This window comes from Taeniopygia guttata, chromosome 2 (genome assembly GCF_048771995.1).
Source record: "Taeniopygia guttata chromosome 2, bTaeGut7.mat, whole genome shotgun sequence".
Classification (NCBI taxonomy): Eukaryota; Metazoa; Chordata; class Aves; order Passeriformes; family Estrildidae; genus Taeniopygia; species Taeniopygia guttata.
This window is the reverse complement of record NC_133026.1, coordinates 47,743,608-47,765,323: the sequence shown is the minus strand read 5'-3', so window position 1 is coordinate 47,765,323 and position 21,716 is coordinate 47,743,608. Positions and strand designations below refer to the sequence as shown.

The 21,716-nt window shown below is 35.6% G+C and overlaps 1 protein-coding gene across 1 annotated transcript; it reads right to left on the bottom strand.

Moving 5' to 3' along the window:
- Positions 1 to 372: 372 nt before the first annotated feature.
- NME8 (NME/NM23 family member 8) lies at positions 373 to 20,941 on the bottom strand. Its single transcript, XM_030265199.4, has 16 exons — positions 20,840 to 20,941; positions 19,739 to 19,775; positions 19,588 to 19,645; positions 18,590 to 18,696; positions 17,497 to 17,568; positions 16,330 to 16,446; positions 15,361 to 15,418; positions 14,029 to 14,105; positions 12,708 to 12,800; positions 11,400 to 11,545; positions 9,917 to 10,095; positions 8,668 to 8,812; positions 7,756 to 7,860; positions 6,898 to 7,049; positions 5,709 to 5,853; positions 373 to 5,125 (listed from the first exon to the last, which is right to left on the bottom strand). The coding sequence occupies exons 2-16, from the start codon at positions 19,769 to 19,771 to the stop codon at positions 4,903 to 4,905; spliced, it is 1,710 nt and encodes a 569-aa protein (XP_030121059.2). The 5' UTR covers positions 19,772 to 19,775; positions 20,840 to 20,941; the 3' UTR covers positions 373 to 4,902.
- Positions 20,942 to 21,716: the final 775 nt, after the last annotated feature.

Sequence of the window (21,716 nt, the reverse complement as noted above, 5' to 3'; positions counted from 1 at the left end):
ACTGAACCAGCTGTTTGCAAACTCCTTAACATTTTAATGTATACTTTATGCTGACTAACTTTCAATCTGATATGGTAAAAATATGGAAGAAGGAAAGGCAATGCAACAAAAAGAAGGGATATCATAATACAAAGAACAGACATACAAGGGGTAAATTAATAAAGTAGTGTTTTTCCAAACCCATTTTCTCCTATATTTTAAGAAGCCATGGGTCAACCCAATTTAACACTAATGCAAGTCATTCCAATTTGAAAATCCCCTACAATTACTAACTCCCTGTGACATCAACTGCCAGCTGAATCCGGACCCAGAACATCCTCACCCTCCAGCTTCCCCTTCCTCTTCCCCTTCCCCCTCCCCTTCCCCTTCCCCTTCCCCTTCCCCTTCCCCTTCCCCGAAACAGGTGTTGGAGCAGTGAGGGCTGTTTGAAGAGGCAAATTCCTCCCCAGAGGGTGCAGTCCCCACCTCTGCTCCCCGGCATGTGGCTCAAGGTCAGACTCCCCTCTTGTCACACACATCCATGGCCAGGTGTAGCCATTGCTGTGCTGGTGCACTCCAGCACTGGAGTCATGAAACCTCTATTCAGCAAAGGGGGGCAAATAGTTCGCTGATGGATGAATATAATTACTGTAACTACTTAAAGATGAAAAAAAATAAGAGACCAAATTCTTGAAGTGTTAAATGGGTTTTGTCTCAGTGTTGCAACTGCTTTCTTACTGAGGTGCTTGGCAAATTTTTAATATAAAATAAAAATTGCCTGGAACACCAAACATATGCTTCTAGTGAGTTTCTTACTACCTCCCAAACACATGTGCCCAGTTTAGTTAGAAGTGCCATTCAGTATTTTCACTGAATGTTCTACCCTCAGTTCCAAAAGAATGAAACCTGAAAAAATATTTACTCTAATTGTGAATGATTGGCACCATTTTAGTAGCTCACTGTAAACGCAAATCAGAACTGTGTTTTATGAAACACATTTTTAAAAACCATAAACCTCCCTCCACAAGACTTGAATGACCCGGTCACTTCAATTCAGTGCTGCAACTTTCGTCCAGTCAGTGCATATGACTGAGAAATACTTCCTAAGCAAATAAAAAGAAGATTTTCCTGTCCAAAATACTCAAACAGCTCTTAAATTCTTTTATCCAGAATTGTAACCTAGATTCCAAATGAATGAAACCTGAAAAAATATTTACTCAATTATGCACAACTGACACAGGCTTTTTGGTTGTGCTAAGCAGTTGAATGTAAATGCACATTTGAAACATTTCCTCAGCCAGGTTTTTATGGTAAGCTACATCAGTGACAATTAATTTTGTAAATAAACATAATCCATCAATATGGGTCAATAAACATTCAAAATGATGTTTTCATTTATAAATACCCCCACTTCCCAATAAGTTGTAAGTAATTAATTTCTACAGAAGTGCATTACTTCTGATTAGAGCTAGCCAAGGCTTTCTGGAAAAGCTGCAGTGAATTTCAACTGCTAATACTATATTTTATGTAGCATCTCTGAAATTAAACAACAGCCTTATTGGAATGTAAAACAGCATTTCAAACTTGCTTGCTGGATATACAGTCAATGTGAGGGCTTCCAGGTAATCTATTAATATTAGATTGGTTACTGCTGCTGCCAAAAGGCCGGTGGATAAACCACTATGGAAATGAGAATAAAGCAAGGGAGGGCAACACTCCTTTTCTCTAGATGGGGATATTAACATCAAGCCCTAAAAGTACCTTAAATGTATCAGGCAGTCTACATCCAGATAGAAGGCTAACGCTTGTATCAGAGTAACCAAGATATACCCCAAACAGAGCACCCTAAGTATTTTGATTCCTTGTTGTTACAGTATGATGAAAACTTTATAATTTGTACATATTCAGAGAACTTCAGTTTTTATTCTCAGAGCAAGATACCCAGAAAGCCAATCATTTGCTCACAAAGAACTGTGGATAAACTGAACAGATACTTGCAAGGTCTGACTTGCAGTGTAGTTCATTCAGCAGTCAGAGCAAAGGGAAAAAAGTGGTACAGAGCCACAAGCTGATTGACTCCATCTTCTTGGCAGGAAAAAAAAAAAAAAAGCTTTTTCTCCAATTGTCTTATTTTTTTAGGTAGTAATTCAGGACAAAATCTCAGGACAATCAGACATACTTATTATTCTAAAACAGTATTTTGAGATTTATAACCCTCTTGTTTACCATTCTAAACAGAAACAGATCTTTAATATAGTCTTTAGTGTCAGGTTATGATTTCATTAAAGTTCCTAAACAAGGAAATATGTGGTCTGTGGTACAAATAAACATGCCCTGTGGTTCCATTTCTCTTCTGCTGGCACAAAAATCAGAAGAATAATTATGTTATCTTTTGTTAGTCTTGGAAGAATTATAATCAAATCTTTGCACCACCTAATTCTATGATGAATGACAAGATGTTTTCTAAATAAACAGTTGTAAAGGCCACATTCTCTTTTGAACTGGCATTTAGATATGAGATAAACAGACAGAGTCAGACTTTCTGTAAGTTTTATATGCAGCAGTTTTGTGTAAATTTAATTGCAGGAAGATTTTAATCTGTGAGACTCCTTGGAGTTTATGTTGGAACAGAGTCCTTCTAACTCTATAAATCAAGTGATTGCTGATCCCACCAGAAATGTTAAAATTCTTAAAAATTGAATCCATATCTAAAGCACAGCAATATAATTTTCAAAGTAGAGTGGATGGCAGTATAAATAATGTGTGCAATACTTACAGGGTGAGTTAAATTTTTAAAGAGACGAAGTAATCTCTTAAAATGCTGACAGTATTTTGATTGCCATTATTTTGAATGCATATTTTGATGATTGTACAAAACTCTGTTTCTCAAAGATATGAAAGCTTTACAAATCTGAATCTCTTCATCTTCGGAATGAAACAGTTATGTTTGGTATTTTAAGATGTATCTGTTAAATTTCTCCTTTCCAAAGCTGATAGAAGACTTTAGGATCAAGAATGTATTTAGGAGAAGAAATGAGCATTAATAAATTAAATGTTCCCACATTTCTGTTTGGGTTTGGATACTTAGGCAACGTGAAGAAAAAACTGTCATAGATCTATGCATAATATTTCAATGGAATTTACTGGATTGCTTTAACCAAGCACATAGCAGGGATTGTAATTGACACCCCAAATATGGAACCCCAAATAGAGAAAATCATTCAAAATCCAGTAGTTAAACCGAACTGACAGAAATGGTATATTGTTTAAGAGTGATGTGATGCAGTATGGAGGATAATGGTTCAGCAAGAGCAATAACTCAGTGTACAGAATTTCACCATACTTAAATAGGCAGAGGTAGAGCTACAGTACCCCCTCAGCAAACTGAAATTTCTCAGACCAAAGCAATAAGTGATTCACAGTATTCATAACCTCTGTATGATACTTATCAAGCTCTTTGATTGTGAACTTCCACCACACATGTTATGGAATCTTAATAAGACATAAAAGCACTTTGCTGTTTTCAACATTTCTGCTCCTAAACTTTCAGCTTTGTATTTGACCCACTGGCTGAGAAGCCATTAGCTCCAGCAAAGATCTGAGGAAATGAGCTGATTTGATGTATGTGAAATTGCACTACTCAATCAATGCTTCTTGGTTTAAAGTACAGCATGCCATGATCCAAAAGACCCAGAGTGCTTAAATAATGCCAGGAAGAACAGTTTTAATGAGTTTTTGAAGTAAAAAAGAAGCCAAAGATCATACAGGAATCCTGAAGTATGTTTCTCAGAACTCACCTCTCTGAGGCGACATAGAAATTCTGTACTAATTACAACCTCCTACAGGCTAGCAAACCTCAAGCTGAGTTTGTGGCAGTAAAGCAGCTGTAGGTGAAAATGGGCCACCAGGAGAATGCTCAGTCCAACTTCTGCTGTAGGAATGTCTATAATAACAAATGCCCCATCACAGCAGAAATATTTGTCAGGAAGCTCATTATAGAGCTAGTTGTACTAAATACAATGGGAACAATAAAGAAAGTATGAGAAGGACTTCTTTCTTTCTAGACTTCACACTTAAAATCAATTATGTAAGTAAATTGCTTTAAATGAATGCCATTCTTTAGAATCTCAACCATCAACAGACTTAGACAGTAAAAGTGAGACTACATCAGCTACAGAATAATATTTGTGTTCTTCATGAAGGCCAGCCAAGTTAGACTGGACAGGGTATGAACTCGCTAGTTTGGCAAGGAGGTGCATGTCAAGAATAGCTGTTATGTAAGAGATGGCTTTATATTTTAGTTCCTCTGATATATTTGAATTAAGAAAATGGACTGGAAACAAACTGTTAGTTTATTATCCTATCTGTGACAGCAATCCTTAGAAGATATTTAGGAAAAGGATGAATAAACAATACAAATGTCTTTCAGGGGCCTGAGGGAATCAATAGACTTTAATAGCCCAGAACAGTCCCACCAGGGATGCACACATATGCAGTTGGCCAGCAGGCCGAGGAGCCCCATTTGGCTCACATTTGGAACTGCAGAACTCGAGCCACATCACCAGTGGACGTGCCATTAATAGTGTTTTAATTACCTTCCTTGACCCTTGTCCTAGCTCATTTTAAGGTAGCTATACACAAAACACTTTAGAATCCTGGAACTATTGGAAATGCATAAATCTGTTAAAATGATATAAGCATAAATAAAGAAACCATTACTAGTGTCAAACTCCTAGCAGGTGTTACTTGTTACATTGCTATGTTTTGGAATATGGAAGAGCTGATAACAAAACCTGCCCAACTAAAATTGGATGGACACTGAAGAAAAATAAGTGTGTTTATGTAGCCTTAAATATAGTGGTTGGATAGACAAATCCATCTAATTACATGAATATCAATTTTCAGAGACGGTCTCTGAATTGTTTAGTCTGCATCCAGCTCTCCAAATGCAAACTGAATGCTTCTCTCTGCATGTTCTACATTAGATGAACCATGAACAGCATTAGACAAAATATCATGTGCAAACTGAGCCCGAATTGACTTAGGGGAGGTCTTCTTTGCTTCTTCTGGATTGGTTGGACCCATTAGTTTCCTCCATTCTTCCACAGCATTTTCCTTTGATAAGACCATTATCACTGATGGACCCCTGTAAAATCAATACAAAAAATTGCACTATTCTGAGATTTCTGAGATGCAGCCTCAGATTTAATGTCAGAGGTACCATGAAGGGTTATAATAAGCATTGAACTATCTTAATTTTATTAAACTGCTTAAATATTAAAATTTGTTTCTGTGTATTTTGTTTAAGGAAAAGTCCCATATTTGAAAGCCAAAGAGATTATGATGATCAGATATTGGATTTTCTTGTCCAAAAGACATTCTCACCCAATAATTTCTGAAGCAAGACAATACATACTGTTTTTATCAGCTATCCTAACACTATTATGAGTAAGATATTTGTCCCGCATGAGAAGAAAAAGGATTCCATTGGAAACCTGTTCCTTTTTAGGGAAAATAAAATCCAAAATAAAACTATCCATAAGTTTGAAAAGAATTGTAAATCTCCCTTTTAAAGGAAGAGTAGTCTGTGCTAGAAGACATTAAACTTGCCAGAAAGAGTGACAGGTTGTAAAATCCTTGCTCCAGTTATGGTGTAACATGATTTGTTGGCACTGTAGAAAGTGTGATGTCTACTTACATACCTCAGTGCTGTAAACCAAGACACTTACTGTGTCATAAAATTCACCAACTCTTCATAAAAGGGTTTTCCTTCATGATCCTTGTAAAATTGTGCAGCCATTTCACGAGTTAAAGCTTGTTCTTTTACCTTTGAGATGCTAAACCCAGCCTCTTTAACTTTTTTCATAATTTCATCTAGGAAAATAACAAACAAGCTCATTTTTTATTTGAAATGGTTTAGATGCAAAAAATGCAGACCCTAAACACCCAAACTTTAAAAATTTCAGAAAATACTAGATGCCTTTTTCTAAAAAAATCACCAATAGCTATTAGAATTCTTCTTACAATATCAAACCAAATATGGACAACACAAGAAACACTTCAACAGTCCTGTAAAATAGGTAGAAACCATTTTCACTGCATTACCCATCTTTATGCACGTATCAAACCCAGATTTTAATAAACTATGCCAATAGCATTCACTGTTATTTCTCACATTTAGCAGAATGTGGACTGTAGTAATGCTGTATCAAACATCAGCTGGCTGGCCAAAATCAATCTGTATTTTCACAAGAGGGGAAGATAAACTTACAAATGTCAATGATGAATTAACATTAAAAAGACTACTGAAATTTGTTAGGGCAGAATAGAATAATGCTAAGCTAAGTAGGAGGTCTAGGTAGAGGATTTTTGAAGAGTGGCAGCAAAACGTCCTTAAGACAAGATTCTAAATTCTACATAGTGCTCTTTTTATTTTGATTTTTTTTCCTCCTTATTCCCTTACACTGACAGTGAGTAAAACCAAGGATGGGAATGCATCTAACTGAGCAATGACCCCTTTTGAGTCAGTAGAGATACCTGTCTGAAATAAGTAATACAAGTTTGGCAAGTGCCTCTCTCCTTTGACTAATAAAGATGCTGGGCAGGTAGTCTGCAGAAGTGCCTGGCCCTTAAGCAGTTTAACTTAGTTAGGCACTCTCTTTCTTTGAATCACCACTATTCCAGTGAAGAAAGACATATAGGCAGCTTAAGCAAAAGAAACATCACATTTGAGATCTCTCTCTGAATTATTCAAGCCGTATAAAAGCATTTCTCTGCACAGAAAATGTACTTCAGAGAGTCAGAAGAATGCATTTGATGTGTGCATTTGATGCATTTGATTACTGCAGTGTGCATTGCTAATCCTTTGTAAAAATTATTACATCACTAGATATAGCCCATACTTTCTAAGTGCCTTACCTTTATGAGTCTTAGCAGCATCAGGTTTGATTAATGCAAAGGTTTGTTCCTCAGGGAAGAAGAACTCTAGTTCCTTCTGAGCATCGCTGGGTGTAGAGCTGCCATGCAGCTGATTGATAGGTACATTTTCAATGGCATACTGTGCACGCAAACTAGGAGGCATTAAAAGAGTGAGGTTACTTAAAAGCATAGCCATTTTGAGCTCTGAACTATAATTAGCCTCAACCCATGGAATATAAATTACTGTTGATCTGGAAATCTGAACTATAAACACTCTCCCTCCCAACACTGGTGTTGTTATATTTCCAAGAAGTACCAGTTATTTATTAATGAAATGGCACTTCTGTCAGCAGCAGGTGAGGGGATACCTTTGCAGTTTCCTAGAGCAATGTGATAAGCAGGCAGAACTAAGGTGTTTGTTTATCATCTGTGTAGGGGAAACAGTCACAAATAAAGTATTCTACTGATGCAAAGTTTTCAATAAGCTACAAGAGAATCTTAGTGATATTTCAAGAAAAAATAATGGTGGCATTTCAAGACACCCTCTCCCGCCTCCGCCGCTATTAAGAATCGGTATGACCAGCATTTTTTCTCTCACTCAAGAGTTCCCCTTTCACTTCACTGCACTCTTTAAAACTCAGATTTTAATTCTGTTTAGCAGCCATTATAGCTCAAAAAATACTGAGGTTCCTATGTGTAATATACTATTACCTCCAAGAAAAGCTCAAAAATGGCATGAATGCATATCTGTGTCCAGATGGTGTCACTATAGTTACACTAGTTGGAATGTGGAATGCGATGAGAAACGTGAAGGTAAATTGGAAGCTGTGAAGAATGGTTCACTTCTGTGACTATTACCTCTCTGGATTTTCCTTAGCCTCTTCAAGGATCTTTGGGCCTAGTAAACTTCTCCAGTGTGACACAGCATTTTCTCCTGTCAGAGCCAATATAAGTGTTGGACCACTGTACATGGGGAAAAGTGCATTAAAAAAAAAAAAAAAAAAAAAAGACCAAAAACTCTTGGAAATTTTAAAAAGTAATTTGATTATATATAGCCCAGACTAGGAAAATGAGCCCCAGTATTGGGGAACCTTAAAACTGATCTGATAGTTTAAACAAGTACAGGCTGATAAAAGCTTATGGGGCTTAAATATGAATTTAAATTGCAAAGTTACCGTGTTTTGTCACAATGGCAAGACAGAGGAAGACTGATCATGCCTCAGTCATGTCCCAGCTTCATATGAAGAGAATATCCAAACATGATTTGTTTCTCTTCCCCAAGTTATCCAGCACACGGCCTTGTTGAAGATTTCAGAGCTCTCCTACAGACAACCTAAATGCAGCATTTTCAGAGCAGACCTAAGCTGTTTTCACTCAAATCAGTGGACTTGGCCACTGAGATATCATACATAATGCAATATGGAGTAGCTCATAACTTTTAAAGGCTTGATTTTTTTATTTGTTGTTCCATTGTCTGCAGTTATCTGTTCCTATTTTGTCTTTTACTAAGCTTTTAGACACGTCTATCTTGCAGCCATGTATTATCCAGGAAGTGTTCAACACCAGGTTGGATGGGGCTCTGAGCAACCTATTCAGGTGAAAGGTATCCCTGCCCATGGCAGGGGGATGGGACTAGATGAGCAATAATGAACCCTTACAACCCAGACCATTCTGTCTCTGATTCAACAATTATTTAATGTGGAAATTTCACTCTTTTCTGATTCTATATGGATTCTATTGATTTACGTGCTCCTTTTTCATTCAGCATACCTGGTCATTTGCTCTAGAAGGACTGGGAAGTAGTCTTGATCTACATGCTCTTTGTAAAATGTACGTACTTGGTCCTCAGATAGAATTATTTCTTTCTGCATTGCTATTTGGAAACCATCATCCTGTATCCTTTGAATGATGGACTCTGTTAAATATATTTAAATAATGCTAAATGGCCATCCATTCATTCATTTGCATACTTGTAGAGAAATGACACAGACTTTTCGATGATAATGTTAAATTTTTTATGGGTGAATTTGTTTCCTAACTAAAGAACAGGCAACTAATTTAAAGGAACTGCTAGGAGGCATCACTAGTTGCCTGGACACTCAGAAAAGTGATCCTCATTGTGTTTAGGCTTTCTCTTGCTTAAAAAACCTTAGTAGGAAATCCTAACTGAGAAATATGATACATGTTGTTACCAGCAAAAGAAGGTCTAAGGAATTTGAACAGGTGAAATGTTTATTTAACTAAGTCTTACAAGACCACATGGGTAAGTCATCAGTATTTGGCACAAGTCAAAATTACCTACAAAATTAATGTGTAATAACATGACTGCAGAACTGCTGCTCTAAGCAACATGCTAGACAGCCATAAGGAAAATAAATTCACAAGGAAAGATCAAAATTGTAGTCTTTCAGTTCTCTGCACATAAGATTGCTCAAGTACAGGGATTCTCAATTTAGAAATAAAAATACTATCTGAAATCGAGGAGAAATGTAAATATATGACTGAAAAGAAAAGTAAACCTGTTTGGATGAAGCTTCATGTTATGGGGTAGATTTTTAACTTAATCTGTAAAAATGCTGTTTGTTTAGAACTGCCTTTGGGCAGCACTGCCTCATGCAGCATAGAACATCTTGGGCTGGATATTTTTCCCCTTGCCATTGATTTATCTTGAGTCTGATATTCAGGAATATCAGCTACTTTATTATGGTGAGAAATATAGTCCCCTATACTACATTTGAAAATATGAGCTTCTCTGAAAGGTCTTCTAGAAATATTTCATCTGCAGAATTTCTTGAAAAATTAACCAAAGGAACAAATTATCATTGACATTTGCATTCTCAATATATGAATAATATTAACCTCAAAATTCATTCCAGACAAGGATTACTGCTGGCCTAATGCTGGAGAGACAGTATAACTTTAAAAAATATCATTAATTGAGTTAAAATTTATAATTCAAAATTCAAATTATGAGAGTATTTATATACCCTTGATAGAAAATACAGTTATTAACACTTACTTCGCCTTTCCTTCAAGAGAGTAGGTCTAATTATGGCCAAAGTCCTTTCAATGGGATGTTTTGCTGTACTTATATTAAAGTTTGGGAAAAAGAATGCAAGCTGTCTGCTGGCATCTTCAATACTGTCTTGCACATCACATAAATTTACCAGACTCTCAGTTTCCTTGAGTCCTGGCAATCTGATGAAACATGAAGTAATACAGTATTTAAGTCATAGCTTAATGTTAACAAGCTGAATTTTTGAAGACGTACTTTATTAAAATTTAGTAAAAGATAAGAATAGAATGCAAAACTAAGTTTTTATTAAATTCATATTAATGAGTAAAGTAACATTTCTGAGAAGAGAATTATTACTCTTCTCAAGAAGTGCATGATCATGTGCTCTGAAGGAGAAATCTCAACCAGGCTGCTTTAACAATGCCCCTCTAGTTTATCCAAAATAGTTTATCTGTTTCATGAGATAGAATTACTATTGACAAGTGTACAGTGTATAATGAATGATCAATAGAAGTCTTGTGCTTAATTTGTGTACAGTGTGATTATAAAAATGATAGCAGTATAGAGCAGTTGATAACAGAGACACTCCTCATTGTTTCTTGCCTGTTTGTTTAGCTGTGTAAATAAAGTCCCTCTTAGCTACTTGTAGGAAATGTAGTATTCTCCAACTGTACTAAATTAGTGCAGAAAGGGATGCAGCAGGCATCGACAAAAATGTCAATTACTATAACAAATTCATTTTCGGACAAAGCTCATGTTGCTTTAAGTAAATGTCTAAATATAAAACTTGATCTGATACTTGTATTTTTGTGAATACTCTATTGTCTGAGGCTGTGTATACAACTATCATCCTTAAAATTCTCTACAAACCCTTGGCAGTGAAGAAAAACACACATTTCAAGATACCATGGATGTGAACATGTGTTTGTGAACATCTGATCCTTACAAATTTTTTTGTGTCTTGGAGCAGGGTGGGGACCCAAACCCCAAGTATGCTTCCCCTTCTCTGCTGGCTTTTACAGTGTTCTCAGGGAGAAGAGCATGCCTCAGGTGTGCCCTGGTCTGCCCTGGGCCATATCTACAGCTTCCCAAGGAACATAGGGGTAGACTTGGGAATGAGTGCAACCTTCTGTGCAGGCAGTGCAGGCAGTGCCCTGGCATGGGTGAATTGGAATTGCAAGGACTGCATCAGGTTTGAAGTGTGTCATTGTTCCCATTGTTCTGAGAACCCACTGAAGGTGAGTTCAAAGACATCAATGACCTTGGCTTGTCATCTTTAACTAGGAAGCAAGGAACTTCTGAATTCCCATGAGAACTAGGGTTGCATCTCTACTAGTGGTCCTGTGAAGGATTAGATGATGAACTCTTCCTGCTCCCTGGACCTGCACACATGGACACGTCTGTGTCTGTAGGAACATGCCTTGGTTTATGGTGTGCTCTAAACAATGTGACTGAATCAAAGATACACATTTTGACTGGTACTTACTTGATTGGCTCCTCAGGCTCAGCAGACTCACTTGTTTTGTGTAGGTCTATCCATTGAGGAATAGCATCAGTTGATTCTTTTTTTGTGATTATCAAAACATGGCATGGTCCACTCTTCATGAATTGAACAAATGCATCAAAGTCAGGCTAAAAAACATAATTTCCCCCCTTATGAATTGCAGGACTCTGAGTTTATCATGGTTTCTTACAAGATCTCCCTGTTACTTCCTTTCTAAACCACAGTGCAGCCATCTAGTGATTACTATCAGTTGTCTTTTTTCTCTCTGAATTTAGTAGGAACCCTCTCATTTCACTCTTATTCATTTGGAATGCCACAGGAACATCTTCCCCCCTTCTCCTTCAGATTAGGTGAACCCTTCCATTGCTCCCTCTAATAAAATCAAACAAACTGTTTGTTTTAATAGAATTCCTGTCTCTGTCTATCTTACATTTCTAGCAGAAGGTATAAATATTTGCTAAGGAACTTCATTTTTTGTCTCAGATCCTTCTGAAGAGTTAATTTGAGTTATCACACTGCTGGAAAATATGACCATATCCATGTGCTAGTTTGCTAGATCGTTGCCATTTAGTGGTGGACAGCCTAGTATAATTTTTTTCTTGACCTTTATATCTGTCTTTAGCTACTTTTTGTCCCCTAATATAGGAGAAGGCAAAAAAAAAATTTTTGGCTGAGATGCTTTCCCTCTCTGCCTGTGCACATGTTTATTCCCAGAACTACCCCATGATAAAATCTGGAAAGAAATAAAAAATATGATATATAATGCCACTTATTTTCTGGTTGTAAAAATATATATACAGTGTCACATAGAAGACACTGGATTTTGGGTTTGTGCCACATTTCAGCACCTAATAGTGCTGAATTGTGGTTGAGTAATTTCAGAAATAAGCTATACAGCATTCTAATTTTCTTTCCTATAAAGGTCACTACTCCTGTCATAACATGTTTTAAAATCAGTATAATTTTATTTTGATAAATAGTGTTATCGATTTAGTTCAATTTCTAAGGACCATACACATTTAGATAACAGAAAGGTGACCTAAATCTTTTAACATTTAATTGGAGGTCAGTTTAATTTGGTTTGAATATTAGACTGCTACATAGTGATATTTATAGGAGTCAGTGAAAGAAAAGGGAGAAAGAATACTTTTTTTTTTTTATGTACTAAATCTACATTAATTCAGTTCTTCAATATACTTAAAATTTACCATACAGAGATTTGTAAGCAAATCTGGCAACAATTATATGTTGTACCTGTTCCTTTCATTTAGGTTTTTAGTTTGTTTTTACCTCTTCTTTCTTCCGGGCATAAAATACTCTGATTTGCTCTTCAGTAAGCATTCTCTCCTCATCTGCTTTAATGTCAAATCCTGCATCTTTAATCTGAAATTATTCAGTTATTACTTAGGGACATTTGAAAATCGATACATACAAAATCATATGTTATTGTAAATCTAAAGATTGATTGGTTTTGGAAGCTATGTTAAATTTAAAATTCTCTGAAATATTCAAAATATAACCACTATCTTTGCCTAAACTGAACTTCAAAGCACTTCACTAAATTCAGGATTACAATACCCCTAAGTTAATGTTTGAGAAAAAATATAGTGCAGTTCAATGTATGAAATACATTCATTCAGTAGTTAGTAATCCATTTTATTTCCCATTAATTAAATTACTTTGGATCCCTGTGAGTGGTTAACATGCAACTTATTTTGCAAGATATTATAAATTATATTGTAACCATAGTAGTCACATAAATGTGCTCTTGTTGACAGTTGTATTAGACTAAACTACTTGGCTTTAGAAACAGCAAATAAGGAGAAATTGAATCTACTTTATAATTTTCTGTTTTAAGCTAGGTTACTGAACTAAATGCAAGCGTTTGTGAGAGATGTACACATATGACTTGCATCAAAGTTCGCAGTTCATTGGTATGAGGTTTGTACCATATACTGATATTTTAACAGCCAAGGCAGTACCCAGCCCCAGTACTGATGATACACCAATATTAACCTGTGTACCAGCACTCTGCTCTGTAAAAGCCCCTGTGGTGCTGCTGAGTGTTTTCAACCTGCCCCAAAAAGGCTGACTGTGCAACCAGTGTTGGAAAATACACCTCATGAGCCAAGTAGCAGCTGCTCCAGCTAAACTCTTTTCAAGCACTGCCTTTTTTTTTTTTTTTTTTTTTTTCTTTACTGAGCTTCCTTCTGTTCCAGCTAAGGTAGAGTAATTGCAGAAACAACCTATATAGCACTCTGATTCCCTTTCCTGCAAAGGTCACTATCCCTATCACAACACTTATTAAAATTATTTTAATTTGGTCTTGATATATATTGTTGTAAGGCTTTTTATTTTTTTTTTTTCATAACAGAAGCAATATGAATCAATGTCTAACCTCTGCTGGCATAGAATATTAAAGCAATAGTATAAATTTGAATGTCATATTATTTCGGGTAAAAATTATTATGCTTTTATTATCCTTAGCAGAGAAGCTTTATCAGATTCTGTTCCAAAGTCTGGGCATAAATTAGGATCTACTTAACCTTACATTTTACTATTGTGCCTCTTAAATAAATAGAATAAATGAATACTTAAAAATTCTCTCTACCTTCTTTTTAATTTCTTCTACACGTCCTGCTAAGACATCATCAGGTTTTATAATTCCAACAGAATAAGTGAGTACTTCTGAAAAAGGGAAAAAATAATGTGCTAAGTAATACATTCATCAAAATAAAGGGAATCATCTTTACTGGACCTGAAGTTTACAGTTAAACTTTCGACTGTAACTCAATCAGATCCCAAAAACTGTAGAAAAATTTAAGATGGTGATAATGGAAACAGCAGACTACTACTTGTTACGAATACTACAAACACTTAAGCAACTGCATGTGTTAAGGAAAATATTCCTGCCAAATGTTAGTGTATTACAGTATCTGAGAGATCCCTTAACATGAAGCTGAAGCTGAACCTGAGCTAAAGCTCTGTTTTCTGACTTTCTGTCATGTTTAGATTTTGGGGATTAGTGTGAAGTCTGTAGATAATTGTTAAATGATAATGGGGATTAGTGTGAAGTCTGTAGATAATTGTTAAATGATAATACTGTACTTCTAGGTCTCAAAGGGTTTATGAGAAAAAATATAGGCTAAAGCTGAGGTCAGGAATATATCAGTTGAACAATACAATAAAACAAAAAAAAAACAAAACATGAAGAGGAAGGAAAAGGGATGCCATGACTATGATCTAATGCCTTTCACAGGGAGGGGAAAAAAAAGTAAGATCAAGAAGGAGGAGAGGATGGAGGAGTTTGTTCCATCTCAGGATTGTAGAATGGCATTCTCTGCATAGATGAAGCAGTAGGAACATCCAGTAACCACAGATAAAAATAAAAATTGAAAATATGTAGGTCTCAGCAGATGAAAAACCTGACATAAATCACAGACAGGACTTTTAAACAGAATGGTGATTGTTTTTCTATTATTTTGCATGCTTCTCTTACTACTATGGATTTATAGTCTTTTTTAAATCTGTTATCAAATCTAATCTGGTGAAAGAATAATCTGAGAGAAGGCATGCCATTGCTTCACAGATTAATTCTTCCAATCCTCTCAGGTTGGCCCCATCCATTAGTACTCCACCTTAGAAGTACATAGCTCACACAGGGGCTGTGTAGAAGTGACTTTCAGGCCTTAACTTTACACAGGAAAATTCCCTGGCACATATCACTTCTGTCTAAAGTCTGAAGGCTCCCAGTGTGGAGGTGAAAATGTTGATGATGACAGTCCAGTACATTAATTCCTTACAGAAGAAAGCTCAATCATAGCATTTAATTAATGCAACTAAAGGAAGGTCTATTAGTACTAGACATAGAAAATTACTAATTAAAAGACATTTGTTCTTTTTCTTTCTGTTAACATTTCTAAAGTAAATCAAATATATTTACCTTCCTCCTCATCAGACTCTTCTGATGAACCTTCCTCAGGAAAAATTATTTCTTCTACCTAAGGTAATTGCCAATGGAGTAAAAGTGCATCACCAGTGCAAAAGCAAAGTCATCAAACACAGCTGTCACATCTTTACAACACATTAATCTTAATGTAAAAATGGATTTGTTACTCTGGAAAACAAGCAATTCTAAGAAGGACATTTGGTCAGTCTGATTTTCCTTAACTGAATTTCAGTTTGCTAAAAAGCTTTTTACTCTAAGTGGAGTTCTTTCATAGCCTTTTTAACAAAGCAAGCAATAAGACATTATTATTTCCAAGTCTTTGTTTCATATGATGTAGTTCCTAAGTTATATATAAGAAATACTTAGTCCTGAAAGAAAAAAGATTACAAAAACATTTATGAGCTAGTGGCATTTCGTCCATCTCTCCATTTCTTACATTGCCAGTCTAATCTGTAAATTTATGAAGTTTATATAAAGTACCATTATGGGAATTTGGGAGTTCTGAGGAGAACAAGCAACAGGGGAGGACTGACTCTGCTGCTACTGTGAATTCCAGCAGTGGGATCTTTCACAGTGCAGGCTATTGAGGTCAGACTGAGCTGTCCTTATGTCCTCATGTTACCTGGAAGTCAGGAGTCAAAGGTGATAAAATAAACTTGTTGAATGGCCTTTGTTTTTTGTAGCAAACAGGATTCATTAGGTGCAGAGCAATCCCCATGGCTTTGAGCAAACTGATCTAGTGAAAGGTGACACTGCCTGTGGCAAGAGGAGTTGGGCTAGATGATCTTTAAAAGTGTCTTAGAACCCAGATAATTTTACTTGATTTCTAAAAAAAAAGGCACATGATATATATAATTTTATTGTTAGGACAAAAATATGAAAAATTAAACACTATCATAGGCATTTAGAGAAACAGTGTAATAAAAATATACATTTATGCATAAGTATCTGGTTTGTGAGTACCTCGGCACGTTCCTTCTCTCCAGCTGCAATTTCCCTCTCTTCTTGCACTAAATCTGTTACTATCTTAGTTATGAGAGGAGCATTTACACCTTTCACCATTGCAAGAATTTTACCATGCTGTTGAAGAGAAAATAACACTCTTAGTGAGTTTTCATCACTTAATTTGCACATTTACTTGAATTTTTGAAATATGCAATATCTTGTTAATTTTTTCCAGCTACAGGATTATTTCTCATGACCACTGGAGGGAATACCAAAGCTACGACTGCGTGTATTATTTCAGAATGAAACTTTTGTGCATTTAATTCCTTACTTCTTTCTTTACCAAATTTTTCATGTCTATTTCTAGGCTCAATACTAATGATACAGTTGGAAGCAAATGCATATATGAATTTTATTTGTTCTTAATTTCTGTAACATGGAGTTTCCCGTATTTTTTGTGTGTGTGCTTGTGTGACTTTTTACTGCATCCTCTACCACATTCTGGTGCAAAATAGTGAAGCTAATGGTGACCAAGAATACTGCCGAAATTTGTAGGCAGCATTCAGATTCAAACCTGAAAGAGTCCTGAAAGTGTGAATATCCTTGGTCCTTGCTTATGGAAATTCTTGTCCTGGCCCCCTCAAGATAAAATAACCCCCATCTCTTCCTAAGTGAACAGTGTGCTACAGCTGTGTCCTAGGAGAACCAGCTTTCTGTGACCATCAGTGAGAGATAATAAATATATGATTAACTGCTAGAGTTCCTCAAGTATGAAAACACAATTTTATTTGTTATCTTAAAAATCTTATAATGCCAGGAAATGAAACCTCTCTTTCCATGATGAAAAGTGTGCATAAAATAACCATTTCAGTGTAACCACATGTAGGCACTTTATGTAAGACAAACCTGGGAAAGTTACCTGGATTTCTCACTAACTACCAAAACAGTGACTACCGCATTTCTTCGTGGCTGTTTGTGTGACAGCTACAACAAAAATGTGCTTGAGAACTACCAGATTCAGGCATGGGAAATGGCTCATGCAAAAAAACATCAGATAGTACCATCCTACATAATATAAAATGTAAAGATAGGATTTGTACAGCTTCACATCTATTTTAAAATCTATTAAAAAGTTAAGGCAGAAGTAGGCAGCACATTTAAAATAAATTGATGTGATGTACTTACAACACTAAAAAGAAACACAGGTTCACAGCTCTTCCTAAATGGTTTCAGAATTTCAATGCTGTCAGCTTCTGCCTGAAGTCAGACAAAAAAGATTATTTGCTTACATAAGTATGTATGCATACATAAAGAAAACCTTCTCACTCACAGGAAAACCCCACTCTTAAATACTTTGGTGTTGCTAACTCAAACTGCAGTCCTAAACACAACTAACAGTCCTTATAGTGATGAAGAAAGAACTGTTTTGGTAACATGGATTGTCCTCCCTTTATATTACAGCAATTAATCATGGAAAAATATCTTCTCTTGATACTATTTTCTCATGTAGGTTATAAAAACATATGTAAATGAAGAAGTAGCCAATGTAGTCTTGATAGAAGAACTTATCCAGTGTATTAATTTTTTTGTGAAATGTGGTCAACTGTATGAAAGCACATGAGATAGCCTTGGAACATAACTCTCTGCCTTTTTAATTTATAGAAAATTCATGTTTTTTCTGTAAAGTTCTTTAATAACGGAATTTTAAGTTTTCACTAGAGTGAAAAAGGATGAACTTGATCAATAACTTGGATAAACTGGGTCTTTGAAACAAATGTATCTACTTTAAATAGGGGGTATAATACACTCATATATATACACTGCTACTGTAAACAAATATTTTTATTACTACAGTTTTGTGATTTTATTAAATTTTCCCCTTTTTGTTTTCTTAAATATGAAAGAAAAGGTAACATTTGCAAAAAAGATGCAACAGTTTTTCAGGGATGTAAGAACTTTAAATGCAATGGTCCATAATGCGGAGACTTAAAACTAAAAGTTACATAGTCTGGCTTTTGAATATTTCTGCAATTTTATCAAGGAAAACAAAAGCTGTGGGATATCAGCTCTTTTTTATTATAACTTCTTACATATATATTACCATTTCTAATCTACTTCTAAGCAAAGGCTTATGAGGACATATGCAGGGAAAATAACCAGGCCAAAATTATGGCAACTCACTATAAGGACAGTAAAATGAAAGCTCTGCATATGCAGATCAGAAGATATATTTAAATCAAAATGTAAAGATAGTCACACAGAGTATTTGTATCCTTACCACGGCAAAATGTAGCACATTGTCTTCACTAAAGTCGATCCTTAGTTTTTTCAATAAATTCTGCACAGCTTTGCAAGGACCACACCAAGCTTGATACACATCTATTACTAAAATGTAATAGTTTGGAATTATAAACAGATGATTTGAGGAAATTATAAAATGAGACCTTTATGTTTGCACTGAAGCAGCACTGAGAAAGCATTCACATGGATCTTTCAGTCCTCTTCTAGACAATGAATGTATCAGGAATGCAACAATGGATTCAGCGGATACATTATTGGATACATACTCTTTAATACAATTACTTTTGACATTGGAAACCTACTTCAGAATACTATTTGAGATTATTAATCCAAATAGCAACTTTTCTCTCATATTACTTTTCCTTTTATTTTCTCTTCTTCTTTACCACTGTTGGTTTTCATTCTTATCTAGACCTTTATTCTACAGGATTTTCACCTCCCTGAGCCTTTGCCTATTACTATCCCTCTGTAGATACGATCCTGATGCAAATTTTTTCCTTTTACCAAAAAACAGTTCCTAGGAAACCTAGGAGACAGTTACTGGATTAAATGAACTGAAAACTGGGAATAGTGCATGTCATGGAACATGCACTCTCTAGAATGCTGCAATAATTACTTAGTCTGTGAAAGATTTTACACACAGAAGCATCCAACTCCCTACCATGGAGAATACCCTATTGGAAAGGTATTTTCTAAACACTGGTGTACAGCAGTATGTAAAAATAATATTTAAATAAATATTATTTTGATGAGTATTTATCATATAAGATACTGCATATTCATAATTTAGTATATGATCTTAAAAGTCTTCTCCAAATGGAAGAATTTTATGGTTCAATGACTTATGATATATCTTTATAAATATATATTCATATCGCCTTTCTTTAAAAGATATGGTGCTAATCTTGTAGAGTATCTATTAAAGCTGCACATATGACCATGAAAGATTAAAAAGAAAATATCAGCTGTAGGTACCTACTATACCCTTTATCTGCAGCATTTCATCCCATTGTTCTTGATTGGTTATTGTGGTCTGAAACAAAATTAATTAACATTTTAACATTCTAAAAAGGCAGAAAAATCATCTATTTCTTTCTAAAGTTGTTCAAGTAATTAGGATTTATACCTGAAACGGAATTTCTTTCTTCTTGCCAGCCATTTCCCTGTGATTATAGGAAAAATATTGAAATCCAAAACATTTTTAAAGATTTTTAAAAGACTGTGTGACATATAGAACTGATTTTTATGGTTCTCAAAGTATCACTGCTTTCTGATTCCCTTAGCAATTAACTCAACTGAAGCCCCTACATTGATTGTAGTTAATACTCCACTTTGGAATTCTGTGGAGAAATATACAACTTGTTTGCAAAACCCACATGGCACAAGAAAAAGAAGAAAATTTACTATCTTAATCTGTTAGAGTGTGCAAAACTTTTGACCTCAACAATCTTTCAAGCTTATAATCACTCTGCTCAGAATAGCCACAGGCACCTTGGTGGGATAACAGCTGCTGTAACATTGGACCATTTCAGAAAAATATTGATTAAAGAGCTCCAACTCTAATAACATCAAATCAGTCTTCCTGTCTGCTGGGATACACAAAAAGCAGTGACATACTTGTGCTCCAATAACTAAAGTCCCAAACTGAATCCTGATACATTCATCATCCTGTCATTAATGAATAATGTCCTTCATATATTTATGATAGACAATTAACTGTGAACTGGAAAGAACAACAGCTCTGCTACATATGTGGATGGATTTTGACTTCAGCATGGGCAGCTTGAGTTTCTAGAGTTCTTGGTTAAGATGGTGGTCTTTGTCTCAGGAAAAATGATAGGCCCCCATGAATTTGACCTCGTCTGGCATTGTTATTTGAGAAGTCAACCAGCAAATATATCCAGGGTTTGAACTATCCTGATACACTCACCAAAGCTGTTCTCTTCAGATCACAGAAGATGGAGGTATAAAAGACAATGTGAGAGCTCTTACCCTCATGCTTTTTTTCACATTTCATGTAAAATTGTTGGTAAGAATTAAAAATTTAAATTCAGGCTTTTTTCAAATCCCTTAAACCAAGTGGTGGTACAAAGTATGGCATTAATTCCTATTCTTTAAAGACTCTAAGGAGATGATGCTGACTACTGACACTAGAGGGAACTGGCAGATAGAAATATGTCACATTACTAGGAAATCTTCATCAAAATAACCTATCTCTCATTGTTACCTTCTGCCACTGAGCAATAGCAATAAATTCTTTGCAAGATCAGTTCTGCAAAATATAAACCAATAAATGAAAATGGTCTATATACATCCCAATCATTCTACACATGCTCTCCAACTAAAAATATGCAGTCATACACACTCAGATGGCAAAGCAAAACATCGCAGAACAGACATGTGCTGCTGTATGAAAATATGCAAACGTGCACATTAGTCTGGCATAGGAGCTGTATGTGACAGACATGTGAAGGCTACACATGGGATCTATACTTTTAAATAACATTTTCACATAACATTCCCTCAGTAATGCACTCAGTACTATACTGATTTAACCTGAACAGACAAGCAGCTTTTCTCCTTTGTCTGTGATACGGGCAACGTGTTTCTCTAATCTTGACAAAAGTAATTTTTCTATCCATGCTTCATCATGGATATGCAAACTCTGCATCTCTTACTATATTCTTTACAACCAAAATTGCTTCCTTGTACTAGTCAGACATAAAAATAAATTGGGGAGCACACTCAGATACACTGTCAAACTGATATTCCAATATGCACAGTCTTTGCAGATAGCCATTCAACATCTTAGCACAAACCCTCATCACACATATATACATTAAGATACCCAAGAGCTTGTGAGATTTTGACATGCTGCTGTGTCTCTGTGCTTACAGACACATAACACCCTGAACATAAGCTCTTGTGTGTGACAGTGGATCCTTGGGGGTTCCTAGGTGGCACTTCGGTGGATCATCTGCCCACACACACACACAAACAGAGAAATATGTGCAGGTGAACAAATGCACAGACACACAGGCCAGCTCAGGGCTGACTGCGCTCTACACAGATGCTGTAATCAGGAAGAGCTCCCAGACACTCGT